The following is a 22425-nucleotide window of genomic DNA, read 5'->3' on the forward strand; positions in this document are numbered from 1 at the left end:
AGATTTGTGCACAGACCCTTGCTCACGGGGCAAAACGGAAAGGACAAATGTCCTGGTATGCACAAAGAAGACGCCTGGCTATATGTAAAGATGAGCAGTGTAAACATGTCAGTGTTTGGGCTTGTTACAACTACTGGACACCCAGCTGAGGGAATTTAGGATGTTACTCATCACAGCCTACGGCCGACACCTACCTCCAGGTAAATGATACCCAAAACATCCCAGGCTGAGGCTCCCCACTGCTTGTATTGCCCCTGCAAGCCCAGCATGGGTCCTTGCACCAACCACCCAGCATGGAGAAAGAAATGCAGCCCTTGAGTCCTCCAAGCAATCGCTTCACAGCTTTCCTGAGAGACAGTGAATGCCATGAACCACAGACCAGGGAGACGAGGTGCTTAACGTCAGATATGATGGACAGCTTTTTATTTCCCAATGTTTTAATTTAACAAAGTGCTACATTCCATAGTTACAGTATGAGGAGTTCTTCTTGTCCGAAATAGAAAACCACAAGAAAGCATGAGGACTGCTAATATCATTCTGTGGAAGCAGTGCAGTCCAGAGAAACCTCACCTAGGGTGAACATCTGGCATAGGAGACACCTTAAAAAATCAGCAGCTGTAGAGTGCAGGTGCATTTCATCAGGGCAAGAGCTGCATGTCAGGCAGGCTGGTTCCTCTCATTAGAAATGGGACTGTAGATGCCGAAGTGGTTGTATGGTGCCTACGATAAATTCTGGCTTGTGCTATCAGGAAAACCCAACACAGAGGTGAGCGACTCGTTTTGTGCCGAGTCAAGAGATTATTATTGCTGCAGCAAAGTCGCCATCGCAGCTGTGCCTTCGCATGGGGCCAAGGCTGCGTTAGCAGTGTCACGATCCAGCTCTACATTCAGGGGCTTGCAGTTCACCTAGCATGGAGGATGAGGAGGGCACTTCTTGGCTGTTTTCCTTGTCCTCTCTCTTTCAAAAGAATCTGCTTGTTTGGCAATGCAGAGGTATAGATTAAATGAGTAGAGCGTTAAGAGATTGAAGACTTGAGCTCCCACCTGAAACCCTCCTCCCCTTCCTGCCTGCAATCTGTTCATTTCAAACTCCAGGAGTTGTATAGAGAATATTTTTAAGAGCCCAATCCAAAGTCTACTAGCCCTGGATGAAAAGGGAAAGAGCTGAATGATGCTTGTGCTTTAAGGACCTGCAGAAATTGTACTGATATTAGGGGCACTGCAGAAAACCCTGTCTGTGCTCCAAAGGATCCTACAGCTTTCACTGCGACCCGAGGCTGGTTTTGACTCCCTCTTGCTTCCACACTAAGAAGAACTAAGCTGAAGACATGGGGAGCCTCCAGGCTCTGGGGCAGGTGCCTAACCAAAACCAACTATTCAACAAACACCTCCACTTCAGATGGACATCAGTTGGGATCTCTGCACTGCTGAGTGGCTCAGTAAGTTGGCCAAAAGTAGTCTTCTACCACCCAGCAGCTCCCAACCAAGGCACCTTGGGTGGTGGTGTTCAGAGCCGGAGACAGGCCTGGGAATGAAGATGGACCACAAGTGAAATTTTTGGGCAGCCCTTCTAGCCCATAAGTCTGGCTCCAGCACAGACCAGAGAGCCAACACTGAACTGTGCATTCAGCTGGACCTCCCTTTTGGCTACAACTCTCCTGCTTGCCCAATTTGTCCCGCCATACCTGCTGTATATCAGCTCCGATATTTGCAATCATTTGTCAGCCCCGCTTACAGCACCGCTGATTTCCAGCATCCCAGCCACCCACTCCATGTCCTCGCTGAGCGAAGCCTGGTTCTTGAGGACACGAGCCAATGCACTAAAACACTGCCTTCGTCATTCTGACCGGGAGCGTTGCCTTTAATTTCTGAAGTTCATTATGTTGGGGAGAGAGAAGAAGAGAGACAGTGAACTGATTGCCACTGTAGAAAGTCAGTGTTTCCCAAACTGTGGATTTATTAGCACAACAGAAGGCTATGGCACCTCCCCGCCAGCCTTCCCAAACCATCAAATTGACAACCCATCCATAAAGTTCTTCCTGTGCAGCTGGAGCTGAGGTACTCACACTTAGACCAGCAGCCTCGCTCAGCCATCCCTCCTCCGACCGACTGACCAGGAGCTCTGCATTTTATCAGTTACTTAACACAACTTGTGCCGTTATCACACACTGCGCAGGCACAGTACCATTAACAGGAAAGCAAGAGGAGCCTGTCCTTCTCAGGCTGCTATCACACAAAACCCTGCTGATCCCCAGCTCTTTGGGTCTTGCTGGTACATCTGCGCTGTTCTGCAGTATCGCTGGCAGCTCCTCTTTTCCAGTGTTATCTCGGGGCTCTCTTTCAGGCTACAGTTGCATGCAAAGGACTCAGCCAGTCCAGCTACCGTCCTTTCTGCTCCAAGATAGGCTCCCTCTTGCGAGAGGCCAATGCCCTTTGTCACTGCTTATTCTCCATGCCTCCCCAGCTGGACCAGGATAAAGCATTTCAAGAACACCTTGCAGCTGCCTAGGTAGTCTTGTTCCCAGCCTGCCTGGCGCTGTACTTAAAAGACAAGCCTTTCTGGAGATGATCTCAAGCAAACTGGAATGGAGGAGAAGTCATTCCACCTTGCAACCCTCATCAAGCCTTGCCAGGAACAAATCAAAGAGCCCAAGGGACAATATTTCCCAATTCCCAAAACTGCAAGACAGACAGCAACGCTCAACTGGACTGTTAACGCCTCCCCACCACCTCCAAGCTCCAAGAGACTTAGGAATGAGAAGGAAATAGGGAGAGATCAGTCCAGAAGGAAAAGTTCTTCTTAGCTTGGACTGATCATTTGTTATGGAAGAAAGAGGTTTTAATTTTGGGTAGGGGCACCTGGACTTAACAGTGGGTTGCCAGTCAGTGCCTGTTAAAGACATGGGGCTGCTTTTAGCAAGGCAAAATTCTCCTGGTCAAAGTTTCAGGAATAAAAAGGGAGAGATACAAGCACTGTGGAGCCCTGGCTGGGAAAGCCTGTCCTAGAGGGATTAGGGTATGAAGACTCCCCAACATGTTGACGGACCGGGTTTTACGGTGCCTCCCCCAACCTGCTTCCCATGCACTCAGCAGGATGAATGTGTGAGGGACCATGCACAGCTCTTAGACTGGAAGACTACCATCAGTAGCAGCATTTTCAAGACAGGTTGTCCTTCGTCAGGTGACTCAGTAGATGTGTGGGTAAGGCCTACAGGAAAGTACCTGGGCTCTGAAGAGCGCTACTTGTTCAGAGATGAACATCCCATCTAATGACCTAATGTCCAGAGGAGGCCCAGACCCTCTTAAGAGAGAACTGAGCTTCAGGAGGGTCTTCTGAATGTCCTCTCTACCTTGCAAACCCACTCACATGCCCACAAGACATTTGCTTACCATCATCTACATCTACCCTTTGCAAACTGACAGGCCTTTTTACCTTTACAAGGAATGAAATCCTGCATGTGGCCCTCAAACTCTCCTCCATTCCACTTCTTCGAAGACTCAGTGGGATTTAGTCTCAGTAGACGTGCGGTCTAGCCTTATTTGTCTAATCAGGTCTCCTCTGGCAACAGTCACTGTTCCTTGTATGAAGGATGATTCCTAACAGAACAGTGATTCCCACCTCAGAAACATGGATGTTTTGCATAAATGTCAGATTGAAGTAATTTCACAACCAGAAGCAAAGACAAAGTAACACAGCCCTTTTTCTAGCTATTTTGACAGCATTTCTGTGCAAAGCAACATTAGTTTCCCCTGCTCGGTTTCCATAACATCTCAGACACTGGCTGTCTCCCTATGCAACCCGGTGCTAGCAGCCCAGGCAGCACAGCAGCTTGCCCTCACCCCATGCCACCCTTGGGCTTCACCTCCACAACCCTCCGCAGCCATCTGTCCTACAGCTTCACCTTCTCCCCCATAGCCAAGGGTTCCCCGTGTGACCATTTCACCTCCCCACAGCAGAAATCTCTCCAGCTGTGGCTGCTGCTGCTTTCCAACTCTTAGCCACAAATCCCTCAACACCGACAGTCACCCGCTCCGCAACCTTTGCCGCCTTTCTGCATTCGGTGGTCTGGAGACAAGACCCATCCAGATCTCCCAAAGGTGCTGCCATTCACGCAGCCTTCAGGGGCTGAAAATGCAATTTCCAGTGGGTAAAGGAGACAGATGCTCCGCTTTCATCTCTATGTGAATGCAGCCTTGTGAAAGAGATGAACCAATAACTACTGTCCTTCAAACAGGAGGCAGAAGCTGAAGAAACCTCTGACCTGCCTCCTCTCTTACCTACTTGCACACCAAACGAAAGCTAAGAGATCCATGCACAACTATCCATCAGTAGGTGAGCGCTGGTATTTATTGTGCTGTAACAGACAGTGCTGGTTGAAAATGGACTAGGATTTTTGTTGTGAATCAAGTGTTGAGGCCATTCCTGTGTGTCTCCAAGAAGTGTGGAGCAGAGCTGAAGGAAGAAAGAAGGGGTGAGAGTGGGGGAATTGAGTGCAGAAATGTGCTTCAAACTGTATCAACAACACTGTACGTGGGCACTTCTCAGGTGGCAAGGGATACAGTTCAAGTGTATAACTCATTAATTAAGCACAGCAGCTAATCTTAGCACTAATGAACTCTAGATCAGGTAATGTAACATTTAAAATTAACAAATTGGACTGAAGTCATTCACAGTAAAGATTTCCATTCCCGGGTTAGGTGAGAGCTATTGTTATGATTAGATTACTGCCAGCCAGGACCAAAACAGTACACCAGGATAATAGGAAAATAATCATCCATATGGATCAGCTCCAGCTGTAACAAGACGCGCTGTGGATCTGAATGAGGCGCCGGGTGCGAATGTGAAATCTCACTACTGTATCAAAACAAACATCACTGCGCGGTACACGTAGAGCATAGCATGCCGTTTCGCCGGGGTGGTACCGACCACTGCTCGGTGGCTCGGGGCGGCGGAGAGCAGCGATGCAGCAGAAAGTCGCTTGTTCTTTCTCTCCCCCTCCCTCTTTTTAAAAGTCACGGGCTATCTCAAGGGCACTGCAGTTCGATTCAAAATTCATCTTCAGAGCTGTCAGCTAAGAGCATGACTCGGTCTTGCATGCTGTTAAATTCCCTCTGCTAGGGGAAGAAAAGAAACATTGAAGAGTTCCACATGCAAAAAGGAAACGATGAGCATTTGGACACCCCCCCCCCCCCCCCCATACTCTAACCGAGAGGTCCCAGGCACTTCAACCCAGACAAAGGATAACCACAACCAGGCTGCGCTCGCTTTACAGCCACAATGGTTAACAGGAGAGTGGGTGGGACTGGGGTTTTCCTTTGCAGTTGCCGTACCTTTCTTTTATGTCTCTTTGAGCCATTTCTCCTTCGGCGATTCATAATCTTAATGCTGTAGAGTGCTCCTAGGATAAAGAGGGCTCCGGCTATTCCGACTCCTACAGGAACCAGCATCCCCGACATGTATCCTGCCTATGTGGAAAAGACAGAAGCAGAGCAGCACTCACAAGACCATTCTTTCAGAGTCATCTTCCACCAGTCTAGGACTGCGATATATCCCTATGCTGCTTTCATCAAAGTTTGTTGTCTTTGAGTCCCTATCACCCGCCTGCATAGGATGAGCCCTGCTTCCAGGATGGCTAAGCAAGCCCCCAACCAGCCCCACTCCAGGACCAAGCTGGTAACCACCACGGCTCACTCACCATCAGCTTTTGCTAACAGACACTGCCTTGTGATAGCTAAGACACTGCAGTGGTTGCCTGCCTTTAGGAGAGGAAACAATTTTGGTGCAGAGTTGCAAGTGCTGGGGTGAAATGTCTGTTAATAAGGGTGCACATGTGAAGGAAAACCTCACCCGCCAAGGGCAGGCAATCCCGAGCCACAGCGAAGACCTGCGAACACCCAAACAGCTTCACTACATACTGTGTAAAGTAGGCTGAGTGCTACTCCGAGCTCCCCCGGTACCGCCAGCACGAATCGAGGCACAGATATATGTCTGGCCATGCTCAGCAGAGCTCAACCCAGACAGCCGAGAGCTGCCGTTACGCTTTTTGTCATGAATCCGGACTAGCAACGTGGCACCAAGTGGTGCGGTGACGAGTGCCTTGGCACCGCGCTGCCCACAGCCCTCTGCACCGTCCCACAGCCCTCCAGGCGGCAGGAGCAGGCAGAGGAGAGCGCAGCGCGGGCAGAGGAACCAGTGTGTAAAAGCCACCAGGCGAGACGGCGGGCACCAGCCGGGGAGATGGCAGAACGGGCGAGGAGCTGCTTTTGGAGAAAGGCTGAGCTGCGAACCAGGGGCACTGACCTCCGTCATGGGAGGTGGATGGGAAGGGGACCCTACATCCTCCTGGCTAGCTCTGATTGCTGGAGCGTGTCTTACAGTGGCCAAACTGCTAAATATACCTCTAGTAAAGGGTATTACACAGCTCCTGTGCTTCCCGGAGGCATGCCGGCATGGGAAAGCAAGTGCCCTGGGACACTAGTGCCATATCTCAGCATGAGGACGGCAGAACCTGCTGCCAGCCGCAGCTGGGTCTCTGAAGGAGCTGAAATGCAAAGCCAGGCTGTGTTCCCTTTTGCAGGAAGAAGCAGCAGTTTGCCCTCTCCCTGCCTAGCCCAGCCTGAGCCTCCTCGGCTTTGTACTCAAAAACTTTGAACCAAAAGCTTTCGCTTTGCATGGGAAGGGGTCACTTGCATGAGCAGGACAGTGACGTAGAGGGAGGGCACGCACACCTTCAGCTGGCCTTAAGGGAAGCACAGCAAACGTAAATCAGCTCTAATTCAATAGCTGTGATCCGTATGTTTGCGTTGCCCAGCAAAAAAATATTAAGCATGAGTAATTTAAACTTACACATTTAAAAATCTGAAATTACACATGTAAACATTTAAAATCCTTTGGAAAATATTCCCAAGTGCTTGTTATTTTATATTTTACTGTTTGAAATTAAAATTAACCCAAGTTTTAAAGTGTCAAATTGCTTCAGCATCCTATTCAGCATCCTCACCTAATTCAGGCTGGGGGGCTCAATGCAGTAAGGGAGGCAGGTACAGCCTGGCTCCCCCTTGTTAGCACTGCCTTCGTTCACGCTGCAGCAACAGTCTTCTCTGTGGCACTGCAGCTTTACCCTTCACCATCTACACCCCCTAAAATAGATTTTAGACCTGCCAAGGGACACATGCACAATTCAGAGCACTATCAGACAGCTCTTAGCAAGCCTCAGTCCATTGCTTACAACCACTCATCTTCATCTGCATTCCCAAACTCCAACACAACTTAACAACACATGCTTACATTGTAATTGCTTTTCTGCCAGAATCCTCTGAGTGCGGGGGAAAAAAAAGCTATTCAGTGTGTGCTGCCCTGGCTTCGTACACTACCTGGAGAATGAAAATAACTGCTTTCATCTAGGGCAGATACAATGCTAACAAGGGCTGTTTTGCTCTCCAAACCCCTCCAGATCCTGCTTGGTGCTTTAAATAGTAACAACTTTGTGCCTGGATCCCAAGGCTTAAGGGATCTTCACTTGCATCATGCAGGTTCCCTGAATGCCGTCCCAGAAAACCCAGCCCCACTCAGCACACGCGCTTGGAGGGGGGCTGTGTGCCTGCACCCCAGTTCCAGAAAAAGGAGGTTAGTGAGAACACAGGTAAGAGAGTGTATCTCTGCAAGGCAATTAAGGTGCCTTAATTGGGTGACCTAATTAATGCAGCGTGGGTTTTTCTATTTCTGGAACTTTGCTGCTGGCGCAGACAGAGCGGGGAGACTGGAAATGGCTTTTTAGCTGCTGCCCAGCTGAGTTTCCGTATCAGAAATCACTGGTTTTAATACGGTGAACTCTCTAGCCCATCACAAGCCTTTATCACGCCTGGCCAGCTCATGCCCTTTTACAGGCTTCCCCCAACAGCTGGACCAATGATTTCGACCCCAAAAGCCTGCAATGTGAAGCAGATCCAGGACTTGTTCTCCCTTCTGTGTCACGCAGCCCAACCCGTGAGGGCTTCTGCACTTGCTTGATAGCAAACCCCATTTCACAGGCAGCTCCGGAGCCGCTTTTTTACCCCTTGCCCATGGGGAAGATGCAGCATCTGTACAGATCCTAGGGATGCTTTTAATACAGCCAATCCATGACCGTGATGTTCCTGGCTCTGCTGGACTTCGAGATAACAGCCACAGAGGACTCAGAGGAACCTCATGTCCATTATTCGGCATGCCAAATGCAACATTTGCACAGTGTTTGCAGAAGACCGGGCATAAATCTGTCCCTGACCCACGCTCCCTGCACCCTTCCCTCTCCCAGCAGGGCAGCCCTGATGGACACAGGACACGTCTCTTAGGGATGGGGCCGTCATGTGCTGGGATCCTCTCCTGGATGGAGGGATTGTAAAATAGAGAGGACAGGGCTTTGCCAAGAGCAAATGAGAGGGGCACATATTATGACTGGTGCTGATAAACTCAACAAGGAAGAGGAAGAAACATGGTGAGCAGGTTTATTTGGGAGTGATTTGCTTCGCCAGCATTTGGTTGGGTGTGGGGGAGTGGTTTTTGTTGGGCTTTTCTAAGGGAAAATGTGAGCAAGGTGAAAGATCTGTTTCCATACATCTGCCTTTCCCCAAAGGAGGGAGGTGGCTCAGGGCTGAGTCTCTCTTTTAAGCGGACGCTAGCAGATCCCTGGTTATACCAATGCTTGTGCTGGGCACTGCCATGCAGTCCGACATCTACCCGCAAGAGGTTCAGACCCTACAGAGCAACTCTGTTGGAGACCAGACCATGCACCCCCGCCTCTGCAATGGGGAAGGACAGAGGTAGCCAACAAGGTGCCAAGAGGAAGGAAGTGAAAACTATGGCTTCAGTGAGAAGACACCTGATGCCCCTGAGCTTGTGTTGTGCCGGCTGGGGTAGGTCTGGCATGAGCAGGTGACCCCTGCATGCTACATTCACTCCAGGCACTCAACCAGTCTTGGTGTCTGCTTTTTACCTTCGTTGGGAAAACCATTCTCTGTCCTTTCAGCATTCGCTCTGGCTGAATCCCAGGCCAAGGTGCTCTGCTATGAGCATAGATGGTACTAGACATGCCTCCTTCCTATTGTGGGCAGAAAAGCAACTCAACAAGGGCTGGGCAGAAACCCACCTTAACCCTTCCACTCCCCAGTCCTGGAAAACAGATACCCAGACCCCATCTCTCTGTTCAGACTTGATGGTAAGGTGCTGCTGAAATTTGGTGGGGATCACGTGGGAAGGCTGGGCTCATTCGGTGACAATCTGCTCAAGTTTAGAGATGTATTTTCAGGGGCTGGAGTTTCCTATCGAGTCATTGTTCCTTGTGGTGGGTTTTTTCTATACTAACTCTGATCATGTTCAAGAATTTGCAAGCCCTCTTGAGTCACAAAATGTTCTTGTCTTAAAACACTACTGTCACCTCATTTCTAGCTTCATGGCTTTGCCGTCATCAACACAACATTTGAAAGGTTTCACAACAGTTTCAAAATGTTAATATTTGCCCTAGGGCAGCAGAGCCTAAAAAGCCATCACTGCCGGTGGCTGGCACGACTCTTGATTTCATGTACCACCACCCTGTAACGCCAGGGAGAAAAGATCAAGGTCTGTTATCTTTTCAGTCTTCCTGTGTTTGCTCTTTTTCCTTCCAGGAATTTGCAGCTCTTCTTGCATGTGGAGGCAGGAAAGGTCTCGTCCAGAGGCTGTGGTGTGGCACAAAGCCTCTCACCAGAAAGGATCACCAGATCTTCTTGACTTGGATCTAGAACCAAGCTTAGGACTTAGAGAAAAGGGGTGGAGGTAAGTTAGAGGGCAATATAAAAAAGTAACTTGGGTGGTTTGAAGAGAAGGCAATTTTCTAATGCAAAGAAGTCTACCAAATAGCCCTCTCCCTCCTCTGCTCTTAGTCACTGCTCATCAGAGATGCACTGTGGGTTTACACCACTATATACAACAGCAGCATCCGGTTCATTTGCCTCCCAGAGAAAATGTTAAGCCCTTTCTCAATTGTCTTTGTAGAGATAATGAACTGCACTGACAAGAGTTTATTTATTCCTGCAAGTAAAAATGTTTTTCCTTTTAAAGTAATTGAAACACTGAGCCTCCTACCTTATCTTTCAGCTTCTCCATCCAGCTTCTCACTGAAAAAAAAGACAAAAAAGCTGTAATCATGTTACTTATGTTTTATTAAATAGTAACGAATGATAATGATAGTATTAAAATAGACACTAATTAACTTGACAAGCTGATAACACTTTCCATTAGATTTCCTCTCTTCTCATTCATGAAAAAGAGCAAATATCACCACGAGAAACTCTTCAAGCGAGTTGGCAGGCAAGAAGCTCACTTTTGCCTGTGCAATTCACATCTTCAGAGTGATTAAAAAAGGAAGATAAAAACAGTATTTCACGTTGTGGGTTTTTAACCAGCACTTCTCATACACACACTGGGATGTCTGAGAAGGAGAAAAACGTTCGGTGTGGCTATCCCCTTCCACTGGCCTCCTCCACGTAGATATTCTTCCCTCTATTTGGCATAGCCTGTAACGACGCCTAAAAAAGTATTATTCCCTGCCTTTTATTCCTCTACTTTTCTGGAAGCAGCCACTGCCTGCTCTGCGAAGTCACCAGATAATATCTGAGGACTGGGTTAGCACTGGAGGTGCTAAATTACTAAACCAAGTAAATTTATACTGCCATCACAGAGACTTTCATTTCTTAACAGTTAATGTAAGTCCCAAGAAATATGACAGCCAAGAATTAAAAGTCTTTCATGGCATGTACTTTGGGATGAAATATTCAGCTAATCTCAAAGAACTGCAAGTGCTTAGCAGCAGGCACACGACTCATTAACTCCGCAGGCGAATGGATGCGTCTGCACTGCACCGAAGACAAAATGCTCAGCCTTTTTGAGATCCACTGGTGTTTTAACAAATTCCTGCTCACAGGTAAGAGGCAAGCAAACAGTTAAATGTTGGGGTTTTTTCAGGGTTCGGCAACTGTGTTTTAAGCCCTGGTCAAGGATCCCCATTTCTCCAGGAGGACAGTGCTACAGTCCCCCTACAAGGGGACTCTTGGATGCACCAACGTCTTTCGGAGGCATATTTCTCCCAGGATGCATTAGATCCCAAATGTAACACACCGTTTATGGAGTGAGACCCTCTTTCCAAGCCTGTTTTCTTAGAGAAGCTCCCTTCAAAGCTTGCATTAGCAGGATTGGAGTCTGCACATGCACATATACCACCCAGGCTAACTGTCCTTCTGAAATGAGAGCCTTACCATGAGTGGGGAGGGTGCAGCAGTCGGGCCATCAGTAAATGACCTTTCTATGTCTCAGATACAATACAGAGAAGCACAGCAGCTAGAAAATAGTAAGACTCAGCCCAGATGTCAGCATCACTGAATTAAACTGCATCATTTTAACAAGTTCGAAGTGATTTGAATACTCCCTTTTTAACTATTAGTAACATAACACTTTCCAAAGAGAAGGATCCCAAATTACCTAGAGGTGAAAAAAGTGTGAAACAGGCACAGGAGCGTACACGTAAACTCACTTATCTCTGATGGGTAGCTAAGAAATAAAATGAGTTACTCAGATGCCCACAGCACGAGAAGAGGACAAGAGGTCTACTTTTATCAACTCTTCCCACCATTAGTCCTGACCCACATGGACAAAGCCGTAGTAAACTCAATTGATGAAGTCACCATCGTCCTCTGCCAGTCCAAGACTGCATGTCTTCAATTTCTGGTATTTCACTCCTGGGGAATACCAGAGAGGAAGGAAACGCATGGTTCCCCTGGGCTAGGTTTCTCAGCTGGGTTTCTAGGTTTAATACTAAAACATTGGGTGTAAACACAGACTTTCAGGGAGAGCCCCTACACCGTTGCCTTGCTGACAGGCATGGGAGAGACCAAACACCCAGAAAATTCCCCTTAAAACCACAAATACTGCAAACCAAAGGAATTCCTCCCAAAATTCTTGCCAAAGAGCCTTCTCATGACTCTTGTGTTTAAAGATCCTAGCGTGTTTTATTTAAGGCTCCCAGGAGGACTGGTGACGGTGACTCCCAGTCGCACAGTAACAGCCACAGCTTCAAAAGCACAGCGCACATTTTGAAGCTTTGGACAGATGTCCTCCTCCATGCACATGCAGACAGCTACACGTGTACACATGGTGTGTGCACACAGCCGGTTAAAGCCGCTGTGCTGCTCGGTTGGCCCCAATGCAAGCTAAGCACAAAGCCTATTTTTACATGTCTATCACAATTATTATATGGGATCAGTGATCTCATCAATAGTCGACCCACTTGCAGCTGAACAACAACGGTACCTCTAAAGCAGCAATGAACTCTGGAGTACTTCTGACAAGTCATAGTCAGGGGCTAATCTAGTAATATCCTACTACCTACTTCCAACGAACACAAATTCTGGCTTCGTTCCCCTCTGATCCACAAAACAACAGCAGCACATCCCTTGGGACCCCAAACACTACAGTTCAAATCTTTATTTGCTATTTATACAATTGCTTATTATTAAATCTGTCCATGTTTTCAGCCATGTAGAGCACATGTCAGACGCCTTCATGAATCAGCCTAAGCCACAGAAAAAACAACACATGATTCTTCCCAGACTGGACACCTCTCCGAGAGATGCTCTAACACAGCCACAAGCTGGCTGGCTGGATGAAAGCTCCTGACCTGTGCCAGAGGAAAATAACGGTCCCAGATTCAAGAGGTTAAGGCAGCAGGAGTTCTGCAGCCGGTCAGGCTGGGGCCATGACAAGTCAAGGAGCACTGGATTACCATGAATTACAAACGCTTTTAATGCCACTAATGCACAAAACTGTTCTAACACCTTTGAGGAAATGACAAGGCACTGTGTCATTAAAACTGAGCGCTTACTGCTCCGATTATTTACCCGTATACGGACACTGAGGGGTGTGGGTAGGAGATAAAGCACTTTTTCAAGTTAGAATTGATATCTATGCTAAATGGCTACCATCAACTAATTCTGGACTTCAGACTCTAATTATGTATCATTATCCATAATTAATATTCTGAACTTGGTCTTGGAGGAGGAACATTGTGGATGGCACCTTCTCATAAAAATGCAACACTCTCTGAGAACACTAGGTGACTTGCCAATGAGACCAAGCAAAGAATTAGTAACAAATACTCTAATCCCTGGTTTTTTCCATCATATCCCTTTTTTTCCTTCCCTGATCGCTCAATGTCCTGAACAAATGACAACAGCCTCTGGGTGTGAAATTACTAACAAGCGTCTGTAGTGCTGGCTCATCTTCCATGGCATTTTAAGGATAGTGACTAGTCCAAACTCTCCGCCTCGGCTTCATTTTGATCCCTTGGTTCCACGGGGATCTGAGTTAGATGAGTGTGGAGCACTTCTGAAAATTACATACATAATCTGACATTTCCTCAGTGATTTATATAATGTCTGCATCTCTGAAAATTAATTTTAAATAACATACAGCTTAAGATTAAGCAGGTCAGGAGCACGGAGGAGGAACACGGTTGTCTGGCATTGGCGTCAGAGCAGCCCAGGATGAATTCAGACAGTTACAGATGCGCCGTGCTATTTTTAGTCATTTTTACCCACCTTTCCCCTTGAAAATGTGCAGCCAGCTATTAAGAAGCCACGGTGCCAACTAAAGAAGTTAGGCTAATTTGCAGAGGTAAGCAGCAGCCCGCGGTGCCTGCCTGGCTCCTCCTTGGAGGAACCTGGTCCTAAAGGAGAGTCAAAAAACCCCATGAGCAAAAACTTTCTGAAGTTTGGGTTTTGCCAGATGCAGGCTGAAGGCTCAGGAGAGGGGCAATAGGTGACATTTGAGGGTCTTAGGTATATGGCACTGGATGGCCCAACATCTTTCACCACTGAACTCTTCAATGCTATAAATCCAAACTAACCCTCATGGGAGACGGCTCTTGTGTTCCCATCCCTCTCCTTTCCACTGTGTCCTACAGCTTTGCATTCCCTACAAGAATAGATTCAGTCAGCTTACCCAAGCTGCTCATTCATTTTTTGCGGAGCTCCTCTTTACAAAGGGGGTGATCAGATATAATTTACAAAGGAGAATCAAAGTAAAAGAGATTTGGAAGCTGCCTCCAAGTTCAGCTGGAAACACCCTCTGACAATGAAGCGTTTGCATGATTTACATCAGGAGAAAATCCAGTATTTGTCACTTCCGACCAAAGAAAATGAAATTAAGGTAGCGTGATAGACCATATTCGCTGCAAGTCTAAACCACAGTCTGACACTGTCCTTCTAGGGAAGAGTCTGACCTCTTGGTGCTCTGCTCAGGGATCTCGCAGCATCCTCAGCTCAGGGCCCTGCAAAGTCTTGCTACAAACAACTCACCTGAAAGGAGAGGGGATGTTAACTGAGGACAAAGATCTGGAAAAAGCACACAAAACATTTACTACACAGTAACTCCCATGGCTACCGTGCATCCTCACCATGGAAAAAAGTGGGTCCACATGTACTGTTATTAACTGCTCTCCTTCCTTGCACCCTTATCGGGGGCCTTCACTCATAATCTCACTTTTTGTTCTCTTCAGAGGACTGTCCACCTTCGGATAAGTTCTTCTTTATTGGTCAGGTCTCCTGAACTCCCTTTTGCTCTGGAAGCTGCAGGGTGCTGGGTGCCACAGCCAGGATCTGCCTTTAAGCCTCACCATAATGCACCGTCAAACAATCTCCAAAGGTTTTTCCCCACTTCCCTCACCACCCGCCTCTGAAATCAGCAGCACAAGTCCTCTGGGCTTCATGCTTTGCCAAATTTTAATAATCCTAATTGCCTAATTATCCACTCCAATGCGATGATAAAGCTGCTTAATAATTCTGTTCACTTCTCGTTCATTCTCGCCCTTCCCAGATAAGAAAACGCAAAGACTTTACCTTCTGGTGGAGATTTCAATCAATAATTCATGCCCTCCTGCCATCAGTTCCGTCTCCCCCTTCCCCTCTTGGATCCCTGCCGCTTTATCTTGTCACTTTAGTTTCATCTTATCAGCTTGTTTTAATCATACTCCCTTTTTCAATCATCTAAAGCAATTCTGGTTTTCCACAGCAAAACCAGCACACTATTCCTCTGCCCTGTGCATCTCACTGTATTTTCAAATCCAGCATTTACACCTTCATTCCAGAACTTCATCTTGATACTGATGAAGGTACATCCAGCACCTTCTCTTTTAATACTTCTCCACCACGACCACCAAAACAGCAGTGAAAATGTGGCACCCAAGCTCCTATACACTCCCCAAAGGGCAGAGAAAAGGGCTGAAGGATGGTTTTATTGTTAAGCTGGAGCTCAGGTAACCTGACCCGACGATTACATCTGTAATTCCTTAAATGCAATAGACTGAGAGAGCTGCAGCAAGCTTCATTCTGAGAAATCAGAAAATATCAGTCACCTCAATACGCTCGGGGCATGAAAAGATTTTGATTTAACAGCTACTGTTAATTTGCTTTCACGTCTGCCTGAAATCAGACATCCCTACCTCAGGAACCAGAGAAGCTGTTTAAGGACAAGGCCCCCACTGCAGCAGATGACAGTCCCCACCCCAAGTCACAGAATCACAGAATCACTAAGGTTGGAAAAGACCTGTAAGATCATCAAGTCCAACCATTAAAACAAAACAAAACAAAACAAAACAAAACAAAACCAAAACAAACAAAAAAAACCCCAAAACCCACCCACAAACCACAAACCACACCACAACCCACACCAAAACAACCCACCCACACCACACAGCACCATGCCCATCAAGCCACATCCCACAATGCCACGTCCACACGTTCCTTGAACACCTCCAGGGATGGTGACTCCACCACCTCCCTGGGCAGCCTCTTCCAATGCTTCACCACTCTCTCAGTAAAGACATTTCTCCTAATATCCAGCCTAAACCTCCCCTGGTGCAACTTGAGGCCATTCCCTCTCATTCTATCACTTGTCACTTGGGAGAAGAGGCCAACACCCACCTCCCCACAACCCCCTTTCAGGCAGTTGTAGAGAGCGATGAGGTCTCCCCTCAGCCTCCTCTTCTCCAGACTGAACAACCCCAGCTCCCTCAGCCGCTCCTCATCAGACTTGTGCTCCAGACCCCTCACCAGCTCCGTCGCCCTTCTCTGGACACGCTCCAGCACCTCCATGTCCTTGTAGTGAGGGGCCCAAAACTGAACACAGTATTCGAGGTGTGGCCTCGAAGTCATCCCTGTGTCAGACAAGATGCAGGAGGCAAAGCCGGATGGAGCCAAGGAGCAAAGAGAGCAGCTCTTCTTGAGCACCAGCAATGCCTGCCGTGGATGTTGGGTTTGCTCTGCCTTCCTCCGGCCAGGACAAGGTCTTCATCCCACCCACGGCTACGGTTGTCGTAAGGCAGGAAAAGGCCGGTTTAGTGTATTTGCAAGAGTGTGGAAATTGTAAATACGTAGTGAGGTGGCTTTGTGTGTGTCATGGTACAGTGAAACGTAACTGCACCTTGCAGCTGATGCAGCTCAGCACAGCTTTGCCATCACCTTTTTCCCAAGAACAATTTGCCCAAGAACAATTTATTCACCTCTTTCATGCCTGGCTGCTACCCTGCTCTCCCCGTTCCCTGTCAGGAAATGGCTGGGGTTTGGCGTTCTTTCTGGCTGAGGCTAACGACTGGTGCTAGTCAGGAGGAGTGAACTTCATCCTTGATGGTTAAACTTTGCTAGAAACCCCGCTGCCAGAGCAACTACCTGTGTAAGCCTCTGCAGCGAGAAAATGGGACGTTACTGCCTTCTAAAGCGCCTGGTTCAACCTCCGTTACACACATTAGAGCAAGAGATTTGCTAAAGTTAGTTCTCCTCTTCCTCCACTTACATGCACAATTTCCAAGCTGTGTTCCTCATTCAAGCAAAGGAGAGCTGGTTAAAGTGTAAAAAATAAAGAAAATATCGATTACTTCAAATCAGTCTATCTACACCAAGCAATCTGCCCCATTACATTAAAGATTTCATCCCTTTCTCTTGGAGGTAAGACTTTCTTTTAAATGAGACTAGCGAGAACAATTTTGCAGAAATTGTCCATGCTTCATCTGCTCAGCTCTGACAAGTTAATGGCACAAGGCTGCATCGGCTCCTTTTCCTTAAAAAACACAATTGCCAATTTACTTACTAGCACAAATAAATAATACAGAAAATGGTATTTGGCTGGAAGGCAGTGTATTTTTAATTCCAGAAGAGAAACTATTTCTGCTCGATGGGAATTTTGATGAATGCATTCCCCCCCATGCCCAACTCAGGAAGACTTGAACAGCCGGATAATCAAACAAACGTCAAACTGACAATTACCATTTAGTTTTCAGAAGAAAATTTTGCTTGGGCAAACGTTGAATTAACCAAGTGAACTTTAACAGTTACCATGCAACTGTCTGGTTTATTAACTGTACAGACTACAGTCTCTTCCCTGTCCGCCCAGCTGCAACCCAAGCCTGGCTGCACACTGCCGCCTGCCACGACCTACCCAAACCTCTTCAGAGGGAAAGGGAGGTGGGGAGGACAATTCACCACACTCACCCAGAAAGCAGAAGCTAAAACAGACTTCTTAACTCCTTCCCTGACCTTATCAATCCTTCTGACGCTGCCTTCCCCATGGCATTAGGTCAGGTTTCTCCTCTTTCTTTTCCCTTGCACTTTTTAAGCTGTTTTCCACTTTGATCTGCCCACTGGTACCGAGTAGCCACTTGCTAAGCTTCTGCCTTTGCATTTCTCTGTAAACTCAGTTCTTCTGCAGTGCCTTGAAAATAATTGTTGGTATAGACAAACTACTTGTTTCTCTGTAAGTGATCCCAGACAGGCACAAGATGTTAAAACAAAGCCAAGGCAGAAAACCTCTTGGTACCCTAAGAGTAAAAGGCATCAGCAGGATGTTGCTGTGAATTGGCTGTTGCAATTTGTTGTATGATTAAACATTTACTGGATCACACCGTGTCCGAAAGCTGCGTGCGCTCTGGGAGAGGAAATGCAAACCTTGCTTATGGAAATGGCGATGTCTCTGCCAGAGCACACGCTGGACCAGGTTCTCCACCGCTCTGCCCTGGCACAGCTCCTAGAGCAACGCACGGACTTACCAGCAGTAAGAGTCCACCCTGCTTTAGGTAATGGGTTTTCTTCTGTGCTGAAAATGTTCATATTCACCAGCTTTCATTCATGATGTGGTCACAGTGCCCATATTGGGAATATAAAGCAGTCCTAAAAATTGAATTGGGATGCCTTAGCAGCTGACCGGCACTGCCACTTGTAGCTAGCCCTCCTCCTCTGTAAAAGGCATGTCATCACCTGAGGGGGAAAAGCTCTTTGCAAGACTTAAGGTATATCCCAGCAAACTTCGGGCACTTATGCAAGGCACCCGAATAAAAAGCCTATCTACCTTCAACTCCCAGAGCCACCGAGGGAGAGACCAGCACCTGCACAATGTCATCCACCCCACACCAGGTCTGATTTTTCCACTGAAGAAGCCCTTCTGCTGGATACAGACATATGAGCAACTCTGATGCTTCACTTAGAGGGGAGGCTCCTGCACCAAATTGCCTGGATGTTTTCAAACGGAAAGTTTCCCTCGGGAGAAGTGCAAAGCATAGAGAGGAGATGGGTGAGGGTGAAGGAGGAAAGGTGGTGAAGCTAGCGGACCTGGAGCAGAGCACATACAATACTGTTATTGACACGTATTGTGATTTATTGCACACAGAAGCTGCCTGATTCCTGCTGACTGTGATACTATCTTCTGTCCTTCCAGACAGAAGGGAGGCCAGCCTCCATACCATTAGCCTTACTGAACCAAGGAGAGAAAGAGAAATACCTTAAAACCTCCTAAAAAGACCTCAAATGCAACAACCACTCTACAACATAAATGTGCCACGGCTGCAAGATCTAATATCCTGAGCCTAAAGGCAAATACAGCATGGTCTCATAGGCAATGGTGAAAATCTCCATTCAAAACTCCAACCCCTAGGTTCCCTTGGCTGAGTCACGACAGAGAGCAAACCCTGATTTGGGTCTCAAGGGCTTCCAAGCCTGCCAGAAGGTCTGCGCGCTGCATTTCTTCTCCAGCTCCTCTCCAAGGGAAGCAGCACCCACAAAGCAGGGTAGCACTTTCACGGCAGTTTTGGGTTCATCTTGTGGCTCTTCGGAGATTTTTAATCCGTTCTCTGGGTCACAGGAGCCCGGGTCAATACCACTCACCTGGTCCTTGCAGCGAGCAATGAGGGCACAAGTCCATCCCAGCCCAGCGTGATTTGGGCTGGGGAAGGGGGAGCCACAGGGGGACTTCAGCTGGGTGGCAGAGGAAAACATCTGTACAGCAAAATTTTACATGAATTCAGAGTGCAGGGATTAGCAAAAGCTCTGAAACGGATATATTAGTGCCCTGAAAAAAGCACTGAAAAAGCACATGAAGGCTTTCTTTCATAGGACACATGGTTCTTCAACTGCTGCTTTTATGTAGTAATATTTGGATAGTGGTACATAAATAAATGACACACAAGACCTATCTTAGAATGGGTATTAAAGCTGCAAAGTCAAGACTCATGAGTAAACAAACACTCCATTTTGCATATTCAGCAGGCTACCGCTTCTAACTGCCCAATATTTTTTTCTCAGAGGATTCCAGTAAAAAAATTATTGATGGTTTATTTTTTTGCCCTCTCTTCATCCACTGGAGCAGGTAAACTCCTCAAGCTCAAAGTTTCTCAAAAAGTCTGGGGCAAGCAGCATGGAAAATTTTGGTCCAAACAGTTAAAATTTGGCAAAGTTATCAAGAACTAGAATATAACAGGAAACATCCGACAAATTTAATGATTGGCACGGCTGTTATCGCCAGGCAAGCCAGACGCATGTGCAGATTTACATGGCAATGCTTTATGGGGGAAGCATTACCCTTCCATAGCAAGCACATCTCAACTTTAATGACAGGTTTTTTAAAATGCCTTAAGGTATGTTGGGATCCTTAGCTGGCCGTTTCCTGATTTACAGCAGCTGAGGACGCGGCCCTAGAACATAAATTCTTCCTACTGTCAATGGGCTCTGTGTTGTGTTTGCAGTCTGCCCAAGTCATCCTGGGGATTAGAGAACACAAAGCGTGATAAATAACGGCGCGGAGCTGCGCCGTGGCGGTTGGGAAGCTGTGCCATCTGACGCCACCGACGCCGAGAGCCAAGCTGCAGAAATGGTTCGGGGATCTTTGTACTTACATTAAGCCAATCTTTTAGCTCTTTCTGGCACCAAGTCGCCCCGAAATTGCCAGTGGTTTTGCCTGAGCTACGACTGTAGGATTTGACCCCCTATATTTGTAGAAAAAGAACATGAAATGGAAATTGGTCCCATGCTACCTTTTAATGCCCATTTTTCAACAAGCCTATTTTCCGCTCCGTAACCCAGCACCCTTTCCCTTAATCTGGGAAAGACAGATACATTTTTGCAAATTAAAACTGAATGTCAAGTCGCTGTGATGGGGGGAGCGAAAAAGGTGGAGAGGCTGCAGATGAAAAACGCCTCACGCATCCCTCTGCTCTAACGGCATCTCATTTCTGCTGCAGGACGGCAGCTAAACAACGGTCGCTGTTATTTGACTAAATACCTTCCAAATCTCCAGCTGAATGAAGGATTTGCCTGCAGCAAGCAAGGCTGAAATAGGGTATTTTCCATTTTTTGTATTTAAGAAAAAGGATGTATTTTTCTTATTTCAAGTTTTGGCCTTTATTTTGGCTGGCAACATGCAGCACTCTTCATGAAATGACATAAAGATCAATAAAGTACTAAATGGTTGGAAATGAAAATGATGGAGTTGACCTTTAAAGGAAAAAAAATAGATATTGAACTGTGTTTTCAGCAAACAATTATTCTAATAATTAAACCACAAAGCCCTGAGCATCGATTAGATGCTAGAAATAAAATCCAATTATCTCAGATACTCATTTTCATGCAAATGCTTAGGAATATGAGCAGACTGAGCACTGCCCAGTGTTAGTTGCAAAAGGAAAATGCACTTGCTTATATTTGGTAACAGGAGTCCGATCCCACGTTCCTCTTGCATCAAGAACTGACCATCGATTCCCACTGTGTTTCGATGCTCTTGTGATGAAACACCAAATGGGCACTTAAGGTTCCTGACGCTGGTTCAATAGCCTTGCAATTGACTTCTTGTATAACCACAGGCAAGTAAATTAATCTCTGTTATTCCATTTCCCATCCTTACCATGGGAATATTAAGGGTATAACACATAATATTTAGTCTGTCTTTTCTGTTTCTCTTGTGAGTTGCTTGTGTCAGAACCTCTTCCTACATATTTTAATAGCCCCTACTGTAACACCTCCATCTGGATGTGATGCTCTAGAAGCTAATACAGTACATATATTAAATCAGAGTAAATGGCTTTATTCAGAAACAAATGCTCTTTAGGAAGCCATTATTTTAAGTATCAAAGTATCTAGGGTGCTAAGGAAAAACAAATATATCCTCTTTTCCCTACCCTCATTAGCATCCACTCAAACTGTATTACCTGTTCTTGAAGACAGGACATGCAGAGAAGTCTTTAACAAACGTTTGCAGGGAGAAGCAAATTGCCAAACAAATATAGGATCAAAGAGGGAAGAACTCTGCTGCTCAGAAAGCTGCTCTGAGCACGTATTTGGGACAGCAATTGAACCTGATCTTACTCCTGCTCCAGGAAGGAACATGAAATGTGGGACTCAGCCTTTCCCTGCATGCTGAAACTCCACTAACTTCAGCAGAGTTCCACCGTTTCTACCAGAAGACGTGCCCTGCCCAGGCACGCTACCACATTATACGCCTGCAGTGTCCACTGATACCATTAATAACATAAGGAAAATCGTGCATGCTGCCAGGAGAAGCCCGGCTCCAGGGGGGAGGCGATACCCAACTGCTACTCATAAACCTGTGCCTGCCTGGACTTCATACTCGGTGCTAATGAAGGGTCCATGAAAAGACGCTGTTTCATTTAATTCACATAAGGCTTTACCTACTGTCCACTAAGGTCAACATGAACCTGGCCAAAGCCTCAGACACACTATATATTAAGCCCAAAATGGTCAATACCCATCTCCACTCACGGTAAAATTCACACCTGTGAAGGCTGAATATCCGTGGAGCAAAGCATCCTTATCCAGCCGGGGAAGAAGAGAAGAAAAATGAAATAGTTTCATTAGGCAGGTGAAGAAAGTGAATGGGTTTTCCCAAAACCTCTCCCAACTACCTGTAATGTTCACAGTAGACCTAGGGGAACAGGCCCTAGGGAAATCACAAAGAGGGGAAAGGGAATGAGCAAAGGGCAAAGCAAACCAGTTGGGAGAGAACATGGTAGGATCTCACCAGGAGTACAGTGATTTTCCAGTGTGCTTACACTTCTCAGTGATTTATTCCTGCTGTTTACAAAT

The 22425-nt window shown here is 46.8% G+C and overlaps 1 protein-coding gene across 4 annotated transcripts in view; it reads right to left on the bottom strand.

The window, feature by feature from the left end:
• Positions 1-401: 401 nt before the first annotated feature.
• ARMH4 (armadillo like helical domain containing 4) overlaps positions 402-22425 on the bottom strand; it is a 73182-nt gene continuing 51158 nt past the window's right edge. For 2 of the 4 annotated variants that reach the window (XM_059819616.1, XM_059819615.1), the window contains exons 6-9: positions 10100-10131; positions 8973-9077; positions 5332-5466; positions 402-5115 (exon numbers count right to left, since the gene is read on the bottom strand). In XM_059819616.1, the coding sequence (XP_059675599.1) occupies positions 5047-5115; positions 5332-5466; positions 8973-9077; positions 10100-10131 (341 nt within the window). In that variant the 3' untranslated portion in view covers positions 402-5046. The remainder of the gene's footprint in view (positions 5116-5331; positions 5467-8972; positions 9078-10099; positions 10132-22425) is intronic. The other 2 variants (XM_059819613.1, XM_059819614.1) reach the window with 2 other exon arrangements.

Source organism: Gavia stellata, chromosome 7, assembly GCF_030936135.1.
Source record: "Gavia stellata isolate bGavSte3 chromosome 7, bGavSte3.hap2, whole genome shotgun sequence".
In the NCBI taxonomy this organism is placed as follows: domain Eukaryota; kingdom Metazoa; phylum Chordata; class Aves; order Gaviiformes; family Gaviidae; genus Gavia; species Gavia stellata.